Genomic DNA, 27659 nt, shown 5'->3' on the forward strand with positions numbered 1-27659 from the left:
AGGCGAAAGTCGAGAGCAATGCATCCTCCAAAACACAACCCAACCAAACCGCACTGCTTCTTGACACAATGCACACTTAACCCGGGTCAGCCGCACCAATGTGTCGGAGGAGACACCTGACTACCGTGTCAGTGTGCACTGTGTCCGGACCGCCACAGGAGTCGCTAGTGCGTGATGGGACAAGGACACCCCTGCCGGCAAAACCCTCCCCTAACCCGGACAATGCTGGGCCAATTGTGCGCCACCCCATGGGTCTCCCGGTTGCTGCCGGCTGCGACAGAGTCTGGACTCAAACCCAGAATCTATAGTGGCACAGCTAGCACTGTTGTGCAGTGCCTTAGACCACTGCGCCACTTGGGAGGCCGCTAGCTAAGATTTTGAAAGTAGGATGTTGATATGATCAGTCCAATCAAAGCTACTGTACATATAACGTGATTTGCCTTCTTGGATGGGAACTTCTAATGTAACTCTATGGCAGCACCCAAGGGGCTAGAATTTTCTAGCTCTACCCTTAGACTTGGCGGTGACATAGTGTCCCAATGAGTGACAGAACACTGAGCCAATCACGGCGCAACGCTCCGTATTTTCTGCCGGCTTGCCCCACCACCACAGAAAGCACTGAGCTACACCTGCATTTTGGAGCTGCCTTATTCAAGAAAACAAAAAAGAGACCATGTTAGTACGCAGCTTTATTAACTCAATGATATCTATATATTTTTTACATTGTTTGCAAACTGATATGTGACACGTATTAATGGCAAAATAACATGCAAAACAGCCCTGTTTTTTTTGGGGGGGGGGGGTTTTGCAAAAAATATGGGTCTCAAACAGGTGGGGCTCTGCTCTGAATGACGGGTCGCCACTGGTTGGGAAATGAATCATTATGGAACACAGGTCATACGTAGCAGCTTAAACCTAGACCGTGGCGCGTGGGTCACGACTGGACCGTTGTCATCATAGTTACATGATTAGTGAGGATTATTAGGGTAGATTTATAGCACTACTGTTCAACCCCTATTGTACAGTTCTCACCTTGCAATATCTCATGGATTAAACAATTTAATATGGCAACTTCAGGATGAATCAAACCACAATTTTTTATTCACGAATATATTTTGTGCTTAAAGGCTCTCCAAACCTGTTTATTTTATTATAAATACTTATCTAACCCTAAATCATATGCAAGATCAGAGTATCTTTTTTTATAAATCAACCCTCTACTGTGATTTTTTCCCCAAAAAAATTTAGAAAAGAAAAACAACCAAATAGTTTTACTGCACGCCAAAACTGCCCTTGCACATACTTAAAGTGAAAGGATGAAAATTAAATGAAAAGTTAGTATATAATTGCAGTGAAAAACTGCAGAGTAATGTCAAGATATGATCTAGATATCCCACTATCACCCAGATTTTACTCCAACTGGCTGCAGTACACACTCATACCACCCAGAGGAAGCTATGAATCGGTGTGTAAACTGGGCAAGTTAGTTTTATTAAACACTGATTATGTCCTCTAACCTTCAATCACAACAAGTGTTAGCTCTAGATAAAGTGCTTTTCTGTCTCAGCCACCACAGAGGAGATGAACACAAAATAACTTTATGGTCCATAAGACCTGGCTCTAAACATTCTAATGAGCACACCACCAACTTGTCAGTTGTTAATGTGTTCCAATGAAAAACAACAATGTTATACAACCAAATGAAAAATGATTCCCCAAGTAAAAAACAATATTGCACATAATCTTACAAAACGCTAAGACTTTGTCCACAGTGATAAAACAGTGTACAACAAAGGACAACAAACATCGCCATAGGCTACTGTTTTTGACTGCAGTGTTATATACAAAGCAAAAGGAACATCTCTCAGGCCCATCTATTCAACGCATAAACTCATATTACGTTACGCAACATTAATTTAGCAAGATTGACAACAATATTGTGAACTTATACTTTTTTTTGCAAAATACTTGTTTTCAATGTCTAACTATGTAACCACGAGGCAATCATTCTCAAGCTCTTTTTTCTGTGACCAAAGCAACGTCTTGTAGTTTAATCACAGACCCCCAAAGGGAGCCCTAGTGTAGATGGAGGACACTCCCCTTCCAAACCACTTGCCTTGTACATATAAGTCATCACACCATATACCACTGAAACAAATATTTCCACATAAGACCATGCAAACAGTAATTATAAAACACATTGGAAATTCAAACAAACTAATTTCCCATAAATCCTTTTTTTCACCAACATTTGAGATATTTTCTTTATAAATAGATTAAAGGCTCAGTCAATGCAGGCAATGTTGTAGTAAAATTCCAAAATAGCCAAGTATTTTGAAAGTTGATATGAGTGTCTATTAATCAAATTGTGTAATAATAGGAGAGAGTCATATGGTTGTAGTCATATATTGGCCATATGTAAAAACTAGCAGTGGCTAGACCAGTTGCTAGAGTTTGCTCTAGTAAGAGATCTGATGTAACTGGCAGAGAACTGCCAGTGAATTGCAGTTAACATTTCACACATCAATCAAAATGTAAAACAAAGAACTTTACTATCTTTAAGTTCTAACAACACTTTATTGCACGATTGTTGTCAATTCAACTTGATAAAACGTTCAAAGTTGCAGTCTGGGCTAAGAGTTTCTCTAGACTAAATGTGGATTGAAGAGGATGGAATAATCAAGAGTGCCATTTGTAAAAATAATAAAAAAGCACTGGGGAGGGGGGGGACTGCCCCCGGACTCCCAAACAAATTGCACCCTAATGGTATAAGTATTGCCTCAAGATACTGTATAATATATTCAGGAAAGTTCTCTTCCAAAGCTGAAAATGACTCCTGTCCAGAAAGACTCTCAGGTCAATAGTTAATAGGTAAAGCCGGGTCAAGTCTTGGAGGAGACAAACCACCAGCATTGATATGTATTTCTATATATGCCTACCCTTTTTCTGATATCTTTTGTATGTTCCTTTAGATGTGTTCATTTACAAATAACTCTAATACTAGCAGAATTCACAACATATGAGTCTGACTTTCAAACAACACTTTAAACATAAATACTTGGTTCAACAGCTCTATAAACTAGTATAATTTGTTGTTTTGAACCCTCTATTATATATATATATATATATTCTATATATATTTTTTCGTAGTTCCACTACAAGTGCAAGTGACTTTCAAAACACAAAATAAATACATGATGATAGTTGTCATTGTGATATATTAATAAATTCCTTAGACATATGAAATCTACATACAAAATAGATGAGTAAAAAAATAAATAACATGAATATGTGAGACCAAATTTCAGCTATTGCACATTCCTTTCAAAATGCACTTTATACGTCTTTGTTGTAATTAGCTAATAATCCATTCATTGTCAGGGCCATACATATTGGCTCAAATCTATGCCAATTTTGTGGATACGAAATCACATATTTGGATTATACTGCATAGGGTTCAGTGTTACGGATGGGGTGAGTTTCATAGCTGTGTAACCCTTTTCCATTCCATCACTTTTTATATCTATTACTATTTAATTGCACACTAACCCTTCAACCTAATGCACAATTTGTACTCTGTAATTTAAATCAATATTAGACTTTCATAGATCGATTTCATTTAAAAAATATTTTTTTTATATGGCACATGTAAACATATCTAAATTTGGCAAAACAACATGTATTTTTTTGCGATAATTAAAATTATATCTCTATTATATAAATATGCATAACCTTTGTCTATAAACATAAACAACATTTTGTTTTCTAGGTGGAAAAATGTTCATTTAATGAACTGGTAAATTCATTAAATCACCTGTTGCACAGTGGGGGACAGTGCAGGTGCAGTACTCGTCAGGGATACAGTGATAGTTACCATAGTGATAGGAGCCTAAGCCATCCAAAAGCAGTTTTGAACCGACCCGTTGAGAGAAGGAACATTTTCTCCACTAGAAGCTTTTTAGTAAGTCACAAACATACTACACTCATAATTAACAACGCGTCAGAGCTTTTACACTATTTACAGTGATCCACACTGGGGTCAAGGGGTGTGGGTGTCTGACAATGATGAACTCACTGCTCATAATATTTCCCTGTCTCGTTTCAGTTTCTCGTTCTTAGTGGAAAGGTCATGTGACATAAGAGCAGGTGCTCTTTTTCAATTGTCTTTCCTCGATTCTTTGTCTCACCTCTGTCCAAGGAGGCGAGCAAAGGGGATAGTAGGAATCAAGGAAAGAACATTGAGAAAGAGCCCCTGCTTTTCTGTCAGATTACCTTTCCGCTAAGAACGCTCCTCACAGTTTAACAACGTATCAATATCTTAAATCAAGCTAGCCTTGTTGTTTTTGGCACTAACAGTGGCTGGATCTAGACGGGACACATAGACACTTAGAAAGGGGGAAAAGGGAGAAGTATAAATATGATGACAGTGCGAGAGCAAAAACAAAGTACAGCGGCATGAGGACGACATGTTGCAGAGTACTCAAGATGAGGTCAAAGTTCATAGAGCATGATCTATGTCATCACGGAGGCTTGTTCGTTTCTCTCCCATCTTCCTCCAAACTTTGTTCCTTCGTTCACAACTTACCCTGATTATTAAAAGAATGACCAAGTTCTCTTCAAACCACCAACCATGACCATGGGTAGCAGTCTTTCTCGACGGTGGTCATCTCCGCACTTAATGAACAGGGTTTCCCACAGGAGTCTTTTCGTATTCTCTCTTCGCTGTGGTTTCGCAGGGTCTTATATACACGACTAGCTACACAACGTCAACATCCTCAGTTCTCCACTGACCACTGTTCAGTCTTGCGTTAGGCTACTCCATGTTGATAGGTAGGTGACTCCAAATCGATGGCACTCTAAAACATCCCCTCATAACAAACCACAATTGGATGAATGAGACACTTAAGCTGCGTCTACACAGGCATCCCAATTCTGATATTTTTTCCAATAATTGGTCTTTTGACCAATCATATCAGAGCTTATCTGATTGGTCAAAAGACCAATTACTGAAGAAAACATCATAATTGGGCTACCTGTGCAAACGCAGCCTTAAACACACGCAGACACACACATCACACTGAACAACCCAGCTCACCTAACCCTCTGTATCCTTGACTCCATAACCAAGTGACTAGTGGATTGACCAATAGGCAGCTATGAATAGCACAAAGGGTGTGGAACTGGACAGTGATGGCTACCTGCAATCAGCAGAGGGCAGTATTTCACGCTATTTCATTTCAGAGTACTGATTGATAATCTTGCTGGGTGAATTGGAAGTGGACTAAACCTTTCCTTTGTAGGTTATTTGGGTCACGGACAGGGTGAGGCGAAGTCTCTGAGCGATCTGCTCTAGATGATATGTGGTCTGGATATGAAGCTAAAAGAGGCTACCTCTGACATCTTATAGGACCGGAAAAGGCTCTAAAGTACTAGTCTGAATAGATTCTGTGTTTGTGTGTGTGAGAGTGTGTTTTAAGGCAAACAGAAGATAGCGTGAAGAGACGCAAGGTGAGATGGGGTATTGCTTGGGTGTGAGCGGAGTGTCTGACAGAAACAAATGGAAGGGGGGGATCAGGGACTTGGGGGGGGGGGGGGGGCTGCTCTCTCAAGAGTAGATGGTGATGACCTCACGACCGCCACCGCGAACCAGGAGAACCCTGTTGAGACCTTCAGTCAGGACCTCCAGGAACTCCATGTCTGAGAGGGCGCAAAAGATAAGGAAAACAACTAACTGGTGCACCTCTGTAGCGTTATGCTTACTTTTACTAGTAGCCAGATACTTACTTGTTTAAATATTTATTTTATTAAAATGTTTACCTACCTCCAACAATTTTTTATAATAATTTCTCTCTTTATTATAAATAGTTTTTTAATGTATTTTTTTTATTCCAATTACTTTTTTGTATATATTTTTTTTATTTGACCCCCTTTTCTCCCCAATTTCGTGGTATCAAATTGTTAGTAGTTACTATCTTGTCTCATCGCTACAACTCATGCGTCCTCCGAAATACAACCCAACCAAGCCGCACTGCTTCTTAACACAGCGCGCATCCAAGCGCGCATCCCGGAAGCCAGCCAGCCTCACCAATGTGTCGGAGGAAACACAGCGCACCTGGTGACCTGGTTAGCGTGCACTGCGCCCGGCCCGCCACAGAAGTCGCTAGTGCGCAATGAGACAAGGATATCCCTCCTGGCCAAACCCTCCCTAACCCGGACAACACAAGGCCAATTGTGCGCCCCATGGACCTCTCGGGCGCGGCCGGCTGCGACAGAGCCTGGGCGCGAACCCAGAGTCTCTGGTGGCACAGCCCTAGACCACTGTGCCACCCGGAAGGTCCCCTTTTAATGTATTTTTTTGCAAGGTTCTGTCTCTTTTTTTCTTTCTTAAAAAAAAAGTATTTAATCATAGGCATATAATACCATCGACAGCTGTTAGAAATAACCATCCCACATTGGGGAAGTGGGAGGTAAGGTTCATGTTCCACCAGACTACCCTCCACCCCTCTCCCAGAATACCTCTTCAGCCCTCTTCAGCCCACTACCCCAGTGTGGTGGACACAAAAAAGCAAACAAAAACTAAAAAACAAAAACAAGTCAGATACTTATTTGTAACGACACAGCTTCTATGGGCAGATAAGCTGTGTGAAGATGACTTAAGACATACTCCATTCTGTAAACTCCATGGGAGTGTTAACATGAGTAAAGCTATAGTATGTTAATTTACAGATCCTACAGAAAGATGCTGTGGAAGCCAGGGGGCTGATGCTGTTGTAGTCCATGTGGGGTCAAACAACATTAGGAGGGCTAGCTCGGAACTGCTGAAAATTGATTTTTAAAAACTCTAGCTTTGAAAGTTTCTAAAAAAGCAGCCAATTATTTCAGGCCAGGTACCATCGTTGGACCGCGCCTGTGAAAGATTCATCAGCAGGCTACTGGCATTACACACCTGGCGAAAGGATTACTGTAGCTTTGTTGGTGTTGCCCTTTCTATGAGCTTATAATATAAACTACACCACGAAAGGTACTGTTTACTTGACTTTAATCATATTTAATCATACATGTAACAGCAGTTTACAGCACTTTCTTCCTCTCCCCAATTCACTTAAACTATATTTATTTATTTCCCTTGGGCTTCACCTGAGTAACCCCTAGTGGCTGGAATACAACTGTATTAAGCCCATTACATTGGCATAACGTTTAGAGATAACTTTGTCACCTTCTGGAAACAGAAGACGCTTTACAGGAATGACAGAGTCCATCCAAATCATCTTGGCTCCTAGACAATGACTTATCAATGAACCAAGCCCTGCTCAGATAATCCCTACCATTGTGTCTCTGAGTTGTCGTAGTGCTGCAGCAAATGTACATTGTCCCATGAACGTTGGAAGTCATAATATAAATCCTGTTCGGGCTAGGAGCAAGTATATTCATGTCCGGATGAAAAGCGTGCCCAAAGTAAACTGTCTGCTACTCAGACCCAGAAGCTAATATATGCATATTATTAGTAGATTTGGATGGGAAACACTCTGAAGTTTCTAAAACTGTTTGAATGATGTCTTTGAGTATAACAGAACTTATTTGGCAGGCAAAACCCAGAGGACAAACCATCCAGGATTTTTTTTTAAGGCACTTGCTTGCAGTTCCTATCACTTCCACTGGATGTCAACAGTCTCTAGAAATTGGTTGATGTTTTTCCTTTGTGTAATGAAGAAGTAGGGCAGTTCAGAAAGAGGGCCGAGTGAAGTGTACTGTTTGTTAGAGGCGCGTGACCTGAGAGCACGCTCCACATTGTTTTCGTCCGGTATTGAACACAGTTTATCCCGTCTTAAATTGTATTGATTATTTATGTTAAAATGTACCTAAAGTTGCATTAGGAAAGTTGTTTGAAACGTTTGGACAAAGATTACAGGTAACTTATGAGATATTTTGTAGTCATGTTGCGCGAGTTGGAACCAGTGTTTTTCTGGATCAAACGTGCCAAATAAATGGACATTTTGGATATATAACAACGGAATTAATCGAACAAAAGGACCATTTGTGATGTTTATGGGACATATTGGAGTGCCAACAGAAGACGCTCGTCAAAGGAAAGGCATGAATTATATCTTTATTTCTGAGTTTCGTGTTGCGCCTGGCGGGTTGAAACATGATTGTCTATGTTTGTTTGATGGGGTGCTATCCTCAGATAATAGGATGGTTTGCTTTCGCCATAAAGCCTTTTTGAAATCAGACATTTTGGCTGGATCAACAACAAGTTTAGCTTTAATTTGGTGTATTGCAAGTGTGATTTCATGAAAGTTTAATATTTATTGTAATTTAATTTGAATTTGGCGCTCTGCCATTTCACCGGATGTTGTCGAGGGGTTCCGCTAGCAGAATGTCTAGCCATAACAGGTTTATAAGTAACCTAATTTATGTCCCTCTAAGTCCCTGAATGCCTCTGTCAATCCTATAGCTATTGTATGCAGTAATCATATGTCTATGAACCAGAGTTAAACTATTATCACTGAGGCAGTGTGCCCTAGTAGGAAGTTCACTGTGTGCAGCTCACCCTGCGCTATCAGCTCAAATATAAATATAACTTTCATGTCTACTTCTGATAAGATGCTCAGTAAAACAATCAAGCATCCCCAAAAAATGCTAAAAATAGCCGACATTAACATCCTGTATGTAGCCTAAGAAACAAGGTTAAGGAAATCGACAACTTGCTAGTAACAGATGACATTCATATACTGATCTCTGAAACTCACTTAGATAATACCTTTGATGGTATAGTGGTAGGAATACATAGTTATAACACGCAAAAATAAATGCTAACGGTGGGTAGTGTTGTGGTTTATATTCCAGTTAAGCGTAGAGAGGATCTCATGTCAAATACTGTTGAAGTAATATGGATACAGGTTCATCTGCCCCACATAAAACCCATTCTTGTATGAATCTGCTATAGACCACCAAGCGCTAACAGTCAGTATCTGGATAATATGTGTAAAATGCTTGATAATATATGTGATATCAACAGAGAGGTATAGAGGGCTTGCAGTTGCATCACAAATCACCTAGCAACCGCACAAGGCACCATGTTGGAAGATCAGTCAGTCTGGGGAAAGTCCTCCAATTGTCCACATGGCTGGCTGCATTTTGCTTTCAGATTGCCCATTATTTTACTTTTTTTGAAGGATCCAGAAAACAGAGGCAGTGGGAGAACCTATTCAAGTAAAAACATATATTTTGAAAATGATAGCTACAGGAATTTTGTGTGCAGGCTAACACAAATGAGCTGCTAACATAATGTTTGCTAGCTTGCTAGCTACAGTAGCTAACTAACTTTACATACTGTATAGCTAGCCGTGTGAATTAAATATCACCAGTTAGCTAACTTCATATTAGCTAGTTAGTTAGCCTGTTTCTTTGATGTTTTCTGTCCTCAGATACAGAGAGCTGTGTAACCCTGTCTGCAGATGAGGTCCCAATGAATGTTGCAAGAGAATAAGGGTAAATCCTTGTATACCAAGAATTATGTGTACCTATGTTAGCACATTTTGCAAACGAAAATACAGTTTAAAAGTCAATGTACTTTATAAACCTACTACAACTGGAGCAGGCCAACCCAGCTGGATGTGCAGGCTTCTGTTCTAGCCCAGCACTAACACCTGATTGAATTTATCAAACCTAATTAGTTGATAATCAAGTGTGCTATTGCTTGGCTGGAACAGAAGTCTGCTCACCCAGTAGATCAGGGATCAGTGGAGTGAGGTTAACTTTTTTTTGTTCAACTGAAATTATGTTTTACTAATAGCCCACTTGTTACTAAGATGTCTTACCTTCACATACGAGTTAGACTACTTATTATTATACACATTTTTAAAATAGTGTTGATTCTGAAGTGTTTACTTGTTTTAATTGTTAACTATTTTTCAAGATGAAATTGTGATAACTTTGATTAATCACATCTCACAATCCTGCAATAGAAGAGGGTAAGGGAATCTAACTCGAATTTGTCTGTTATTTTTCTCAAATGAACATTACCTACATTTTTGTTCAGTTGTAAGCTCTCCAATTAGTTTTATTTGATTGTCACTCTTTTATCAGGATATCAGCCATGTGAACCCATTTTGCAGCTGATAACGGCATGCAACGCCAATGCAACCATAAGCCTACAGCAGTGGTTCCCAACTCCAGTCATTGAGTCCCCACAGCACATTTTTGTTGCAGCCCCAGACAGACATAGCTGATTCAACTCATTGAGGGCCTGATGATTAGTGTACAAGATGAATCAGGTGTGCTTTTCTGGGATAACAATAAAACTCTGTACTGTTGGGGAGACTTGAGGACCGGAGTTGGGAACCACTGGCCTACAGTATGATGGCATTAGCCCAGCGTTTCCCAAACTCAGTCCTCAGGACCAAAAGGAGTGCATGTTTTTTTTCTTCTCCCTAACACTACACAGCTGATTCAAATTATTATAAGCTTGCTGATTAGATGATTATTTGAATCAGCTCAGATGTGTAGTACTAGGTTAAAAACCAAAACGTGCACCCCTTGGAGTCCCGAGGGCCGAGTTTGGGAAACCCTGCGATTAGCCATATGGGCATTTGCAATTCACCCTTGACATTGTGCATCTGAAGCGGAGAATAGCTTAACTCACATATTGTTGGGCTATATGTTCTCAATTTAAATACGATACCAATAGACAATGTGTATGAGGCTAATCATTATACTAGATCAATGGTACTCATTGTGCAGCCCGCAGGCCGAGCCCTAAATTTGCGGCTCGCAGTGATTTTCCTATTTTCCATTCATAATACATAACAATGATACAATTTCAATTCAATGTGTTTACTGCAGGCCTGAATCACTTCATTGAATATATCTATTGTTCACTGGACGGCAGATAATTGGCAGTATAGTGCAGCTGCTCAGCTACAGCGACCGACACATATCAGTTTGTTACTAGGTATTTTTGCAGTCTGGTCGACATGGATCATTTTATTGTAAAAAAGAAACGTACATCTATTGACAATGGAAATGTAGGGGAAGAGCTGGAGAACAAGCTGTGAATGAGCAACCACCGGAGAACCAGGAAAATCAGGAAGATGGCGGCGGGGAAATGCAGATAGCTAACGTAGCTAGCGTGGCTAAATTGGCTCTGGTGGCTAAGAGAAGGATACGATCGATTCAAGAAGAACACAGAAAGTTCCAAGAGAAATGGACAGGCAAGTATTTTTTTTGTACTGCATGATGAGACTAGCTCACTTTGTCTTATTTGCTTAAAGGACAGCTCAAAGGACCACAACAAATGGACAGATCTAGCACTGTTGCAGAGAAAACGACAGAGGCAACATATGAGATTGCTTGGAGACTCGTGAGAAACAAGAAGGCCTTCACAGACGCCTCAGCCGAAATATTGTATGCAATTTTCACAAACAAGGAAGCTATTTCAAAGCAATTTAAGGGACTGCAACTCAGACTCGACCATAACAAGACATCGGTGAGGACATCGGTGAGTAACTGATAACTGACATATCCGTGGTGCCATGTTTTAGTATTGCGCTTGACAAAAGCACAGATGTATGTGACATTGCTAAATTATGTGTTTGGGTCCGCTTCCCTCAAAACGAGTCATTCAGAGAGGAACTTATGTTTACTGCCCCTTCAGGTACAAACACGAGGTGAGGATACTCTGAAAGCCCTATTGTTTGCTGATAATAATATTGACTGATAATAATATTGAAATTTGGCTTCTGTGTGCACTGACGGCAACCCAAACATGCGAGGGAAGGAGAAGGGCCTGATGAGAAAGGGACAGGATATTCAACATTTCTTACGTTTCATTCATCAGGAAGCACTTGTGGCTGAACTCAAAGACTGTGACTTACAGAATGTGATGCAGTAAGTTATGTGCATGGTGAACAATATTATTGCCAGGGCACTGAATCACTGTCAATTACGCAAGTTGCTGGAGGAATACGGTGACTTGATATTTCACAGTGAGGCGAGATGGCTGTCTTGTGGAAGAGTTTCGGGAAAGATTTCTCTCTCTCCTCCCTCAAATCCTTGAATTTGTTGAAAGCAAGGGGAGAGAGGAGCCAGAGCTGGATGATCGACAGTGGATATTAAGCTGGCTTTTCCACCTGCCAACAGTAGCGATGACACTGAGTCAAGAACAGGTGAAATGTTTAATAAAACAACAAACATGAAACAAGACAGCTTAACAGTGGCGAGATAGCGTAAAAACAGGAAACAATACCGACTGAGGAATGAACATGCAGTGGGGCAAAAAAGTATTTAGTCAGCCACCAATTGTGCAAGTTGAGAGAGGCCTGTAATTTTCATCATAGGTACACTTCAACTATGACAGACCAAAAAAATCCAGAAAATCACATTGTAGGATTTTTTATGAATTTATTTGCAAATTATGGTGGAAAATAAGTATTTGGTCACCTACAAACAAGCAAGATTTCTGGCTCTCACAGACCTGTAACTTATTTTTTAAGAGGCTCCTCTGTCCTCCACTCGTTACCTGTATTAATGGCACCTGTTTGAACTTGTTATCAGTATAAAAGACACCTGTCCACAACCTCAAACAGTCACACTCCAAACTCCACTATGGCCAAGACCAAAGAGCTGTCAAAGGACACCAGAAACAGAATTGTAGACCTGCACCAGGCTGGGAAGACTGAATCTGCAATAGGTAAGCAGCTTGGTTTGAAGAAATCAACTGTGGGAGCAATTATTAGGAAATGGAAGACATACAAGACCACTGATAATCTCCCTCGATCTGGGGCTCCACACAAGATCTCACCCCGTGGAGTCAAAATGATCACAAGAACGGTGAGCAAAAATCCCAGAACCACACGGGGGGACCTAGTGAATGACCTGCAGAGAGCTGGGACCAAAGTAACAAAGCCTACCATCAGTAACACACTACACCGCCAGGGACTCAAATCCTGCAGTGCCAGACGTGTCCCCCTGCTTAAGCCAGTACATGTCCAGGCCCGTCTGACGTTTGCTAGAGAGCATTTGGATGATCTAGAAGAAGATTGGGAGAATGTCATATGGTCAGATGAAACCAAAATAGAACATTCTGGTAAAAACTCAACTCGTGTTTGGAGAACAAAGAATGCTGAGTTGCATCCAAAGAACACCATACCTACTGTGAAGCATGGGAGTGGAAACATCATGCTTTGGCGCTGTTTTTCTGCAAAGGGACCAGGAAAACTGATCTGTGTAAAGGAAAGAATAAATGGGGCCATGTATCGTGAGATTTTGAGTGAAAACCTCCTTCCATCAGCAAGGGCATTGAAGATGAAACGTGGCTGGGTCTTTCAGCATGACAATGATCCCAAACACACCGCCCGGGCAACGGAGTGGCTTCGTAAGAAGCATTTCAAGGTCCTGGAGTTGGCTAGCCAGTCTCCAGATCTCAACCCCATAGAAAATCTTTGGAGGGAGTTGAAAGTCCGTGTTGCCCAGCAAACAGCCCCAACACATGCTCTAGAGGAGATCTGCATGGAGGAATGGGCCAAAATACCAGCAACAGTGTGTGAAAACCTTGTGAAGATATACAGAAAACGTTTGACCTCTGTCATTGCCAACAAAGGGTATATAACAAAGTATTGAGATAAACTTTTGTTATTGACCAAATACTTATTTTCCACCATAATTTGCAAATAAATTCATTAAAAATCCTACAATGTGATTTTCTGGATTTTTTTCTTCTCATTTTGTCTGTCATAGTTGAAGTGTACCTATGATGAAAATTACAGGCCTCTCTCATCTTTTTAAGTGGGAGAACTTACTAAATACTTTTTTTTGCCCCACTGTAAGGGCGGGACATATAAAGGGGAGGTAATGAGGAAGGTAATGGAGTCCAGGTGTGAATCATGATGATTTGCAGGTGTGCGTAATGAATGATGTCAGATGTGCGTAATGATGAATCCCAGGACCGGTTGTTAGTATTCTGGCAACATTGCGCGCCGGAGGAGAGGAGCAGACGTGACAGTACCCCCCCTCTGATGCGCGGCACCTGCTGCAGGCTGACGTTGACCAGGGTGGCGACCCCAAAGAAGCTGAAAGCATGGATGATGTTGGGATCCAGAATGTCTTCCAGCGGAACCTAACACCGCTCCTCTGGGCCATACCCCTCCCAGTCCACCAGATACTGGAGTTGACCCCCCATGATGCCGTGAGTCCAGTACGGATCTGACAGCATACGCCGTACTCCCCTCGATGTCCAGGGGAGGTGGTGGGATGTCGTGGGGGACAGCATCAGCTAGGGGACCAGGAACCACCAGGCCTGAGAGAAGGGAGACATGAAACGAGGATGAGATACGATAGTGACTAGGCAATTGTAACCTATATGTCACCTCATTGACCCTACGGAGAACCTTGAACAGCCCCACAAACCGGGTGCTCAGTTTCTTGCAGGGCAGGTGGAAGGGCAGGTGGATGCGATCCCCAGGGTGGAACAGGGGTCTCACTGTGGTGGCGGTCTGCCTGTTCCTTTTGACGATGGATGGCATGCTGGAGTCTAACATGCTCATCGCTCCACACTTCTGCGTGTGCGGAACCACTGATGAATTGCATGAGCTTCGGTCTGGAGGCCAGGGCCGGCTGAAAACCCAGAACACACTGGAAGGGGGTCAACCCAGTGGAAGAGCGTCAACCCAGTGGAAGAGCGACACAGCGAGTTCTGGGCATACTCTGCCCTTGGAAAGAATCGTTCCCACGCACCCTGCCGGTCCTGAGAGTGACTCCTCAGGAACCTCCCCAGCTCCTGGTTCATCCTCTCCATGGTAACCCGGAAGTGAGGCTGACTGTGACCCAGAGCTTCTCCATGAAGGCCCTCCATACTCGTGATGTGAATTGGGGGCCACGGTTGGAAACTATGTACTCCGGAAGGCCATAATGCTGGAAGACCTGCTGGAAGAGTGGTGGTGAATTGTGGTGAAACCGTCAGAGTAGAGATCAGTTACAAATTCGATGGATAGATGAGACCAGGGTCGCTGAGGCATGGGAAGCGGCAAGAGCTTCCCCACTGGTGCATTCCAGGGGGACTTTGGGAGTTGGAGTTTGGAGTTTGGGCACATACGGAACAGGAGTTTACATAACGAGTTACATCCTGCGCCAAGGTGGGCCACCAAAACTTCTCAGCGATGGAGTGGATAGTGCGAGAAATACCTGGATGTCCAGTGACGAAAGCTGTGTGTGCCCAGGTCAGCAGCTGATCCCTTATCCCTGTGGGAATGTAGATGCGCTCAGGAGGACAGTTCAGGAGTGCGGGCTCCCTCTCTCAAGCCTGGCGAATGTCCACACCTACGTCCCAGGCCACTGGACCTACAACTCGGGAGGATGGGATTATAGGGGCACTCTAGACTGGTCAAGAGCCATGTGTCCTCCGAAACACGACCCAACCACAATGCCCACTTAACCTAGAAGCCAGCTACAATAATGTGTCGGATGAAACACAGTACACCTAGCACAGTGTCAGCGTGCATGCGCCTGTCCCGCCACAGGAGTCGCTAGAGCGTGATGAGACAAGGACATCCCTGCCAGCCAAACCCTCCCCTAACCCGGACGACGCTGGGCCAATTGTACGTCGCCCCATGGGTCTCCCGGTCGCGGCCGGCTGCGACAGATCCTGGATTCTAACCAGGATTTCTAGTGGCACAGCTAGCAACTTCTATGTACTGCCTTAAGACCACTGTGCTACCCGGGAGGCCGGATATTGCTCCTACTTGCCATCTCTTCAATCTAAGCCTGGGAAGCAAGAATTAATTCCTCTACCCAATAATAGTAAAGCACCCTTTACTGGCTCAAATAGCTGACCAATCAGCCTGTTACCAACCCGTAGTAAACTTTAGTAAAAAATTATGTTTGACCAGAAACAATGCTATTTTACAGGACAGGGCATTCAACATGCATCGCACTTACACAAACGACTGATGATTGGCTGAAAGAAGTTGATAATAAAAAATATTGTGAGAGCTGTATTGTTAGACTTCAGTGAGGCTTTTGACATTATCCATCATAGTATTCTGCTGACAAAAAAAGTATACATTGCATTCAGAAAGTATTCAGACCCCTTGACTTTTTTCAATTTAGGTACGTTATTCTATAAGATAGATAAGCAAAAGCAGTTTTTTTTAAATGCTTGCAAATGTATTAAAAATTAAAAATAAACTGAAATATCACATTTACATAAGTATTCAGACCCTTTACTCAATACTTTGCTGAAGCACCTTTGGCAGTAATTACAGCCTAGTGTCTTCTTGGTATGACTCTACAAGCTTGGCACACCTGTATTTGAGAAGTTCCATTGTTTTTTGCAGATCCTCTTAAGCTCTGTCTGGTTGCATTTTGAGCATCGCTGCACAGCTATTTTCAGGTCTCTCCAAAGATGTTTGATTGGGTTCAAGTCTGGGCTACTCAAGGACATTCAGAGACATGTCCCGAAGCCCGAAGCCACTCCTGAGTTGTCTTGGCTGTATGCTTAGGGTTGTTGTCCTGTTGAAAGGTGAACCGTCTCCCCAGTCTGAGGTCACAAGTACTTTGGAGAAGATTTTCGTCAAGGATCTTTCTGTACTTTGCTACGTTCATATTTGCCTCAATCCTGACTAGTCTCCCAGTCCCTGTCGCTGAAAAACATCCCCACAGCATGATGCTGCCACCACCATGCTTCACCGTAGGGATGGTGTGACGCTTGGCATTCAGGCCAAATAGTTTGAGGCCATTCAGGCCATGGTCTGAGTTCTTTATGAGCCTTTTGGCAAACTCCAAATGGGCTGTAATGTGCCTTTTACTGAGGAGTGGCTTCTGTCTGACCCCTCTACCATAAAGGCCTGATTGGTGGAGTGCTGCAGAGATGGTTGTTCTTCTGGAAGTTTCTCCCATCGCCACAGAAGAACTCTGAAGCTTTGTTAGGGTGACCATCAGGTTCTTGGTCCTTCTCCCCCGATAGCACAGTTTGGCCGGGCGGCCAGCTCTAGGATGAGCCTTGGTGGTTACAAACTTCTTCCATTTAAGAATGATGGAGGCCACTGTGTTCTAGGGGACCTTCAATGCTGCAGACATTTTTTGGTATCCTTCCTCAGATCTGTGCCTCAACACAATCCTGGTTCAGAGCTCTACAGACAATTCCTTCGACCTCATGGCTTGGTTTTTTCTCTGACATGCACTGTCAACTGTGGGACTTTATATAGACAGCCTTTCCAAATCATGTGAAATCAATATATCACAAGTGGACTCCAATCAAGTTGTAGAAACATCTCAAGGATGATCAATGGAAACAGGATGCACCTGAGCTCAATTTCGAATTTCATAGCAAATGGCCTTAATACTCTAAATAAGGTAATTCTGTTTAAAACATTTTATACATTTGAAAACATTTATTGTGGATTGAGAGTTCCCTGTCTAACAGAACACAGTGTTATTTAATGGTAGCCTCAACAACATTATCCAGGTAGAATCAGGCATTTCCCAGGGCAGCTGTCTAGGCCCCTTACTTTTTTCAATTTTTTCTAACGTAATGACCTGACACTGGCTCTGAGTAAAGCCTGTGTGTCTATGTATCTGGATGACTCAACACTATACACGCCAGATACTACATCGAGTGAAATCACTGCAATACTTAACAGCTGCAGTCAGTGTCAGAATGGGTGGCAAGAAAAAAGTTAGTCCTAAATATTTCTAAATCTAAATGGATTGTATTTGGGGAAAATCATTAACTAAACCATAAATCTCAACAAATTATTGTAATGAATAATGTGGAAATTGAGTTGATGAGACTATTCTGCTTGGAGTAACCCTGGATTGTAAACTGTTAAGGTCAACACATATTGATGCAACAGTAGCTATGATGGGGAAAGGTCTGTCCATAATAAAGCATTACTCTGCCTTCTTAACAACAATATAAACAAGGCAGGTCCTACAGGCTCGAGTTTTGTCACACCTGGACTACTGCTCAGTCGTGTGGCCAGGTGCCACAGAGAGGGAATTCGGAAAATTACAACTGGCCCAGAGGCACAGCAGCACAGCTGGCCCTTAAATATAAACTTAAAGCTAACATTAATAATATGCATGTCAATCTCTTATGGCCCTATGTTGAGGAGAGATTTACTTCATCACTTCTTGTTTTTGTAAGAAGTATTGACATGTTGAATGCACCAAGCTGTCTGTTTAAACTATTAGAACACAGCTCAGACACCCATGCATATCCCACAAGACATGCCACCAGAGGTCTCTTCACAGTCCCCAAGTCCAGAACAGAGTATAGGAGGCGCACCATACTACATAGATCCATGGCTACATGGAACTCTATTCCACATCAGATTGAAATAACATAAAAACACACCTAATGAAACAACTTGGACTGTGAAGATTCACACACCCTGGTACAAACACACCAGTGAAGGCTCCTCTGAGGAGGGTGGGGAGGACCATCTTCCTCAAATAAATTTAATAAAAATAGTGAAAAATGAAAAAAATATCTTGAAAATATGTCACCAAATAATTTATAAAAAACACTGTTTTTCAAATAAGGTCTATAGTAACTTCAACAGCATTCTCTGGGGTAGCACTATGGTGTAGCCGGAGCACAGCTAGCTTCCGTTTTCCTAGGAGGCTCGTTGGCCTTACCCCCTTCCATAGACCTATATGGTAATTATGAGTAGCCAGTAGCTAGCTAGCTACCAGCATGAGTGTACAGTTTTCACCACCAGAATGGCACAATGGCCAACTCTACCAAAAATATTGTGTTGACTTTTTGCTGAAAAACCCGTTTCATTCTCTGGGATAAATGGAAAAGGTGCAAATTAAACAGAGGGTTGACCTCTGCTTGAGATCAGTTTCATGAAGAAGGATGAAAAGAAGAGGTACCAATTGGTATCAAAAGTATAGCTGGTTAACAGAGAGCCTTTCATCAAGCCGCCTGTGTTGCTGGCCTTATCTGCTTTTTGGAAAGTCTGAGCCTTGTGAAAGGGGGGTACAGTGACCTGAAGAACATTGATTGTTCAGCTAAAAGGCATAACAAAAGCACAGAGCATATAAATGTCTGCATCAGATTCAAGTTTCTCTGAAAAAAACACATCGATCATGTGGAGGAAGTTATGCGTATTTAAACTGCGCAACACAATGAGAAAGTAAAGACTCAATCAGCATTTTGGAACACCAGAAGTACATTAATTTCCAATGGAACGCTGCGTTTGCCTTGCAGCATTGCGTTGCAGAGGAAGTTGCAGTGGGTTCTGTGTGGTGCATACATTGGATTTATCTAGCGTATGGGTCAAACTGCATGCATAGTCTGACAGAAATGGTAGCTGTAGGTGAATGTTGAACTTTTGTTGCACACATATCCAGATGATGCTGTATACCATTTTGCGCAATAACACTAGGTGTGATTGAGTCATGAGAAGAAACAGGGATGTTCTCAACACACTGCATTTTTGGGTAAGGTAATGAGGTAATTGCACATTAAGATGCTTTATTAAATTGGAGTGGCCATCAGAAAGCCTTGACGAGATTAAAGAGAGTGATTTTTGATAACATTAAGGATTTATAGTCCATTTGTGTATCTGGAGAAAATGTAGTATACAGTATTATGTGAAGAAATAGCCCAATAGTTTATCACATTTTAAGCTGAACATTCTAATCGGTTGCGTCCGCCTCATTGCGTAAGTAAACAACATTTTTTGGAATGCTAGTGGATGTATTAATTTGGGATCTATCGCATCCCACAACTGTCCCATTCTATGTTGGAATATTTACTTCTCACACAGAATAGGTCAACTTTTGTACTATGGGGGATAGTAGATTGACATAGGCTAGTTATTTTGCTGTTCGTTAGGCCTACTCATGTTGTTGGCTGACGAAAAGTAAATGTGGAAAGTTTTTTCAATATCTTCAATATGCACCTTGGAATTGGATAAGGACGAATGCAGTTGCGTCCCCAAAGTGTCTGTCTTTACTTGTAGCCTGAGAAAGACCCGATCACGTGATGGAGGGCCATGTGAGTAAGAGGTGCTTCAGAGCACGACCATTGGCCATAAAAGGCATGGATTTTTTAGGGTGTGTTACGGCCACACAAAGAAGATATCGCCGGGAAATTTGAGGCATTATCAAGTGCTTGTCAAATTGTGAATGAGAGACTTTTGAAGTGTGTACAGCCTACACAGAGCTCATGCCTTTCAAGATACTTTTTTCAAATCATCATTAGAGTCGCATCATGCAGCCTTACAATGTATTAAAAATGTAAACATATAGCCCAACCTAGTAGAACCACTAAAGTTACAACAATACCTCTAAATTAAGCATATATAGGAGTACCTAACCTCTCAACACAGAATGTGCACACTCACCAAAATCGTTTAGAGAAAATATCCTTTCTATTTTTTTCAGCTTTGTTCAATTGTATTCTTCATACTATAAAATTATATAAAATAATGGCATGAAATTCTAACCAAATTGTGTCTCCTAAATTGATTTATTACACTTTTTAAAGGTCAATTACCGTGAGACCGACAGTTATGTGCTTGACAATAACCGCTGGCACAGCTCTAGACCCATCATAGTCCATATACAACTTTTTTATACGTGATTAATCACTGTCATACCTTATAGGATCCAGAGTCCTGGTTAGGTTTAACGATAAGGAAAAACTCCAGACCTCAGGGGGGAAAAATGGTCAGTTATTGTCAGGTATGTGGATGATCAGGGATTTATTCAGGAACGTTTCTTGGGCTACATTAATGTGTCAACTTCATAGAGAAACTCGTTGCCCAAACCTACGATGGCGCAGCTGTAATGGAAAGTATCTGCTATCCTGTTCCCTGATTAAGAGGTGATGACCACTCCACTAGCATTGTCAACTCTCTCCTGACTTGAAATGAAGTGTCACGACTTCCGCCGAAGTCGGTCCCTCTCCTTGTTCGGGCGGCATTCGGCGGTCGAAGTCACCGGTCTTCTAGCCATCGCCGATCCACATTTCATTTTCCATTTGTTTTGTCTTTGTTTTCTACACACCTGGTTTCATTCCCCAATTACATGTTCATGTATTTAACCCTCTGCTTCCCCCATGTTTTTGTGCGTGATTGTTTCTATGTTAATTCGGTACGTTGTGGCTGGTTTTCAACGGGTGCTGTTTACACCCGTGCGTAATTGATTACCATTTATTGTTGGTCAAGCATATGTTTACCTTGTGCCTTTATTTTGAGTAAAGTACATTGCTCACTCATTCTGCTCTCCTGCGCCTGACTTTATGCACCAGCTGCACACACCTTCTGACATGAAGCCACGTCTCATGGCCCCGCTTATCCACTGGCACATTGAATGTTTTCTCTCCAAGCACTGTGAGCACCCCTATCAATTTTCTCTGATTACTGTATGTAGCGTCAATCACACACACAAACACAATCACATTATTACACATCAATGATTTTACTCCTTGCTTGGACTAACTCATTCTTAGCTCTTTTGTCTAAATGTCTCTGTTCATTCCGTGCCTATACTGTGGGTCTCCCATCCTCGTCAATGTTTCAAGTCACCAGATTCCACTGAAACACACACATACAAACACACATAACATACACACTACACCTGGAGTGTGTGTTGGAGTATAGTGGCCAGAGGTCACACACTTAATGTGTTGTGAAATCTGTTGTAAAATATATTTTAATGTTTACAAATTGTACTATAATGTATATGACTGTATTAATTTTTGCTGGACCCCAGGCAAGAGTAGATGCTGCCTTGGCAGTGGCTAATGGGGGTCCATAATAAATACAAATACAAATAACTCCATACAGTGTGAAAATCAACGCCAAGTCCAACTTCAGACGCTCTCTAACAACCACTCCGATTTCCACCATTCACTCTAACCCTCACCTAAACTCTAAACCTATCTTACACCAGGTGCAATGTGCTTGTGCATCAGCAGTTTTTCTCTTGTTTTGTCAGTCTCTCAATTAGTTTACAATTTGCCACGTACATTTTTTGATTGGTAGCCAGCTATCTAAAATTGGCCAAATCCCAAACCGGCACAGGGGCCCTGAACTCCAGTTGCCCCCATTGATTTTCTTAGTCATTCTCACTCAGATATCATATAAACATGAAATAAGCCATGGCAAAATGTGCAACATTTTGGAAATTAGCTTTAAAACTGCAAAAATGTCTCTCCACACCATGGCAAAATGAGTAGAATTGCATTCAATTTGTTATAAAATTGTGAAATTGCAGGAAATGAACTTTAAAACAAAAAATGTTCTCTCTGTCGCCAAGACAGGGGGCCATTAAAATGTTTTGCATCAAGGTGGGGAGACCCCTAACCAAATCTTGCTTAGAGCCCCCAAAAGGCTAGAGCCGGCCCTGTGCTTGAGAAAATAAATGTTTGTAACATGACCACCCTTGGAAGTTCCCTGAGAGTGAGAGAGAGGGATAGAGAAAGAAGGATACAGTTCTCGTCGCCCGCTCGGTTTTTGGGCGGCCCGGGCATGTTAAGGAGCACCAGCTTGGCCTCTGAGGATTTCTTCACGATGACACCATTCAGCCTCAGTGCTGTGTGCATGCGTCTCACATTGGACTGGTTTCTGTTGGAATAAACAAGATGGCCGCTACTGAGCTCCAAAACATAATTTGTTCATAATGCAGTATTATGTTTAGGCATTCAGTGAAACTAATACCCTTTCAGGCTACTAATTCACAAACAGCTAAAACAAATGGTCACTCTTTCACTCATTAATTCCTTCACCAATGCAACCTTTGCTTTGCTGACTTGGTCTATGGAATCCTTGAGGAAATGTACAGCTGAAGTCGGAAGTTTACATACACCTTAGCCAAATACATTTAAACTCAGTTTTTCACAATTCCTGACATTTAATCCTAGTAAAAATTCCCTGTTTTAGGTCAGTTAGGATCACCACTTAATTTTAAGAAAGTGAAATGTCAGAATAATAGCAGACAGAACAATTTATTTCAGCTTTTATTTCTTTCATCACATTCCCAGTGGGTCAGAAGTTTACATACACTAAATTAGTATTTGGTAGCATTGCCTTTAAATTGCTCCTGACAGAGCTGGTGTAACTTAGTAAGGTTTGTAGGCCTCCTTGCTCACACACACTTTTTCAGTTCGGCCCACAAATTTTCTATAGGATTGAGGTCAAGGCTTTCGGATGGCCACTCCAATACCTTGACTTTGTTGTCCTTAAGCCATTATGCCACAACTTCGGAAGTATCCTTGGGGTCACTGTCCATTTGGAAGACCCATTTGCGACTAAGCTTTAACATCCTGACTGATGTCTTGAGATGTTGCTTCAATATATCCACATAATGTTCCTGCCTCATGATGCCATCTATTTTGTGAAGTGCACCAGTCCCTCCTGCAGCAAAGTACCCCTACAACATGATGCTGCCACCCTCGTGCTTCACGTTTTGGATGGTGTTCTTCGGCTTGCAAACCTCCCCCTTTTTGCTCCAAACATAACGATGGTCATTATGGCCAAACAGTCATATTTTTGTTTCATCAGAACTGAGGACATTTCTCCAAAAAGTACGATCTCTGTCCCCATGTGCAGTTGCAAACCATAGTCTTGCTTTTTTATGGCGGTTTTGGAGAAGCGGCTTCTTCCTTGCTGAGCGGCCTTTCAGGTTATGTCGATATAGGACTCGTTTTACTCTTGATATCGATACACTTGTACTTGTTTCCTCCAGCATATTCACAAGGTCCTTTGCTGTTGTTCTGGGATTGATTTGCACTTTTCGCACCAAAGTACGTTCATCTCTAGGAGACAGAACGGGTCTCTTTCCTGAGCGGTATGACGGCTGCGTGGTCCCATGGTGGTTATACTTGTGTACTATTGTTTGTACAGATGAACGTGGTACCTTCAGGCGTTTGGAAATTTCTCCCAATGATGAACCAGACTTGTGGAGACCTACCATTTTTTTCTGAGGTCTTGGCTGATTTCTTTTGATTTTCCCCATGATGTCAAGCAACGAGGCACTGAGTTTGAAGGTAGGCCTTGAAATACATCCACAGGTACACCACCAATTGACTCAAATGATGTCAATAAGCCTATCAGAAGCTTCTAAAGCTATGTCACCATTTTCCGGAATCTTCCAAGCTGTTTAAAGGCACAGTCAACTTAGTGTATGTAAACCTCTGACCCACTGGAATTGTGATACAGTTAAATAATCTGATAAGTTAAATAATCTGCCTGTAAACAATTGTTGAAAAAATTACTTGTGTCATGCACAAAGTAGATGTCCTAACCGACTTGCCGAAACTATAGTTTGTTAACAAGACATTTGTGGAGTGGTTGAAAAACAAGTTTTAATAACTCCAACCTAAGTGTATGTAAACTTCCGACTTCAACTGTATATATATATAAAAAACAAAATCCACAGGATTACTATTTTTTCTACACCACTGTTTTATGTAAGCTCCACCAACATTTGAGCTACAGAAATACTTACAGGTTTTCCCACTCACTGCAGCATGACAAGGGAGAGAAACACAAGATTAAAGGTGAGAATGCAAACGGTCAAGTTTTCAAAAAATAGCACTATTAATACAGAGAACACCATAATTTTGTTGAAAGTGCTCTTTTTTGAAAACTTAACTGCTGACATGGGATTGTATTAACAGTGGATTAATGAACAAAATACTAAAATATCGTTTTGGAGTGAACTATCCCTTTATTAAGAGAACACCAATCAGAATGTTACTCTTCAAGAACTTTCGGTGCCAACATGGGAGTATGCCAGTTTTTTTAAGGTGAAAAGAGACTTTGTATACTATTGACAACGTTTTGACCACTCGGGTCTTCATCAGGGCCTATAAACCAGTTTTGCCAAACCACACTCACGGCTTCATGTTGAAGATGTCTTTGATGCCCTCCGGTGTGGAGGCGCCAGGCGGCTTGGCCAGCTCACCATCGGCCTTTTCCGTCCAGGTCATCTGGACCTGGGCAGACCCTGGGGTCTGGGCACCCCCTTCGGTGGCCGGGGTCAGAGTAGCCGGGTTGATGGGACTGGCCGGGGTGGTGCTGTCATGGATAAGCTGGACCTGAGGGGGAGGGGACACAGCGACAGAGACAGACTGAGATCACGAGACAGGGTGGGGAGAGACAAGGTGAGATGAGGCGAGGTGGAATAACAGAGTGAGTGTGAGGGTCAGAGGAGAGAGAAAGAGAGAGACATTATCAAGAAGGCCTTGATGTTGGTGGTCAGTCATACAATTGGGCTGATTAAAAAGGTCTGAAAAGGAACTTTTGAATCAACGCATCTGTAGCCTACTCACCTTACTATGACTTTTCATCGAGGACAGAAATTCAAAGGCAGACTGACTTTTTCCCTAATGTTACACACATTAAAAACACAGGTCTGCAGTGCATTGTACAGGTGTACAAAGAGACCTTCCCCACCTTCACCAGGATGTTAAAAGATGTTGCTGTTAGTGGCCTGTCCACCTCACCTCACAGGAGCAGCAGACCAGCCACCAACTCCCTGAGACAAATCAGACGCTCCTAGACCTGCACCCGGTGGCCCTTCACAGAGACTGGAGAACAGCCAGCAACACTAGCCCCCCACACCACCCTCCACCACTTCTCTCCCAGGAACTGCATGCAGATACATTGAGCTATGCCCAAGCCATATGCAATAAAAGAGGCCCCACACAGAGTTTGGAGCATCGCCAGCCACACTGCCCTCCACACCACCCTCTTCAATTCCCCCTAAAACCTCCCTCTCATGCTACCAGCTCTACTAGACCTGGCCCATCATAGTACAACTCAACCAGATCCTGCCCATCACAGCACAGCACAGCTCTACCAGACCTGCCCCATCACAGTACATCTCAACCAGACCGGTCTATCACAGCACATCTCTACCAGACTCTGCCCTTCACAGCACAGCTCAACCAGACCGGTCTATCACAGCACATCTCTACTAGACTCGGCCCTTCACAGCACATCTCTACTAGACCCGGCCCATCACAGCACAGCTCTACTGGACCCGGCCCACCTCAGCACAGCTCTACCAGACCTTTCCCATCACAGCACAGCTCAACCAGACCGGTCTATCACAGCACATCTCTACCAGACTCGGCCCTTCACAGCACAGCTTATCCAGACGCGGTCCGCCTCAGCACATCTCTACCAGACTCGGCCCTTCACAGCACAGCTTATCCAGACGCGGTCCGCCTCAGCACATCTCTACCAGACTCGGCCCTTCACAGCACAGCTTATCCAGACGCGGTCCGCCTCAGCACATCTCTACCAGACTCGGCCCTTCATAGCACAGCTTATACAGACGCGGTCCGCCTCAGCACATCTCTACCAGACTCGGCCCTTCACAGCACAGCTCAACCAGACCGGTCTATCACAGCACATCTCTACCAGACTCGGCCCTTCACAGCACAGCTTAACCAGACGCGGTCCACCTCAGCACATCTCTACCGGACCTGACACATCACAGCACAGCACAGCTCTACCAGACCAGGCCCACCTCAACTCAGCCCAGTTCTACACAGCACTGACCACTACCATAGGGTCTGGCAAAACACCGTTGAGGTGGTGTGGACTGCACCACATTATGCAGTCCACACCATGTATCATTCAAATCATCAGCCTACATATGCTGATAGTTTGGAGCTTCGCCAGACACACTCTTCTTCACAACCCCCTCCTCATTTCCCCCCACAACCTCCCTCCCAGGCTAGTTTTGGTCACCCTCCCTACTCCCATCCCCAGGACAGGCCTGGGACACTTCTGCCCCCCATGGCAGCCCCAACCTTGCAACAGGAGCCCCACCAAGACCTCCCGTGCACACTCAGAATGGAGCATTGGAAGCCACTCTGGTCCCCTGCAGCAGCTCCACTCCTTGTGGCTATGGTGGCTGGTCCTGACCTGTTCACCGGACGTACTACCTGTCCCAGACCTGCTGTTTTCAACTCTCTAGAGACAGCAGGAGTGGTAGAGATACTCTTAATGATCGGCTATGAAAAGCCAACTGACATTTACTCCTGAGGTGCTGACTTGCTGCACCCTTGACAACTACTGTGATTATTATTATTTGACCATGCTGGTCATTTATGAACATTTGAACATCTTGGCCATGTTCTGTTATAATCTCCACCTGGCACAGCCAGAAGAGGACTGGCCACCCTTCATAGCCTTGTTCCTCTCTAGGTTTCTTCCTAGGTTTTGGCCTTTCTAGGGAGTTTTTCCTAGCCACTGTGCAATGCTTGCTGTTTGGGATTTTAGGCTGGGTGTCTGTACAGCACTTTGAGATATCAGCTGATGTACAAAGGGCTATATAAATACATTTGATTTGATTTGGACTCAGCTCTGTCAACACTGTTCCCCAGTTCTCACCCCAGCCCTTGCATCCAGCAACTTGGCGGAGGTCTGTCAAATGCTCAGTCTGCTTTGCTCTCACATGGTCGGACAGGGACCTTGGCAAAATCTCAGCTCACTCAACAAATTACTGCAGATGACCCTATGCCTGTTATCTCTGATGGGAAGTATCTTAATACCCCCTCTAACGTTACATTTCATAGGGGTCTTGGGCTAATGCACCTAAATGGTCACAGAAATTGACACAATTGACATTTGGGTACAGGACTCATGTCCTGACATTCTGGTTCTCCCGGAAACATGGTTAAATGGTTC

At 42.9% G+C, this 27659-nt stretch overlaps 1 protein-coding gene across 2 annotated transcripts in view; it reads right to left on the reverse strand.

Annotated features, from left to right (window-relative positions):
* Positions 1–5433: 5433 nt before the first annotated feature.
* The window catches only part of LOC139370672 (solute carrier family 12 member 5-like), a 301182-nt gene continuing 278956 nt past the window's right edge, over positions 5434–27659 (reverse strand). Inside the window, exons 23-25 of one of the 2 annotated variants that reach the window (XM_071110290.1) lie at positions 24855–25054; positions 22447–22580; positions 5434–5697 (exon numbers count right to left, since the gene is read on the reverse strand). In XM_071110290.1, the coding sequence (XP_070966391.1) occupies positions 5606–5697; positions 22447–22580; positions 24855–25054 (426 nt within the window). In that variant the 3' untranslated portion in view covers positions 5434–5605. Of the gene's footprint in view, positions 5698–20144; positions 22581–24854; positions 25055–27659 lie in introns of those variants that run through there. The other variant, XM_071110289.1, reaches the window with a different exon arrangement.

This window comes from Oncorhynchus clarkii, chromosome 17, assembly GCF_045791955.1.
Source record: "Oncorhynchus clarkii lewisi isolate Uvic-CL-2024 chromosome 17, UVic_Ocla_1.0, whole genome shotgun sequence".
In the NCBI taxonomy this organism is placed as follows: domain Eukaryota; kingdom Metazoa; phylum Chordata; class Actinopteri; order Salmoniformes; family Salmonidae; genus Oncorhynchus; species Oncorhynchus clarkii.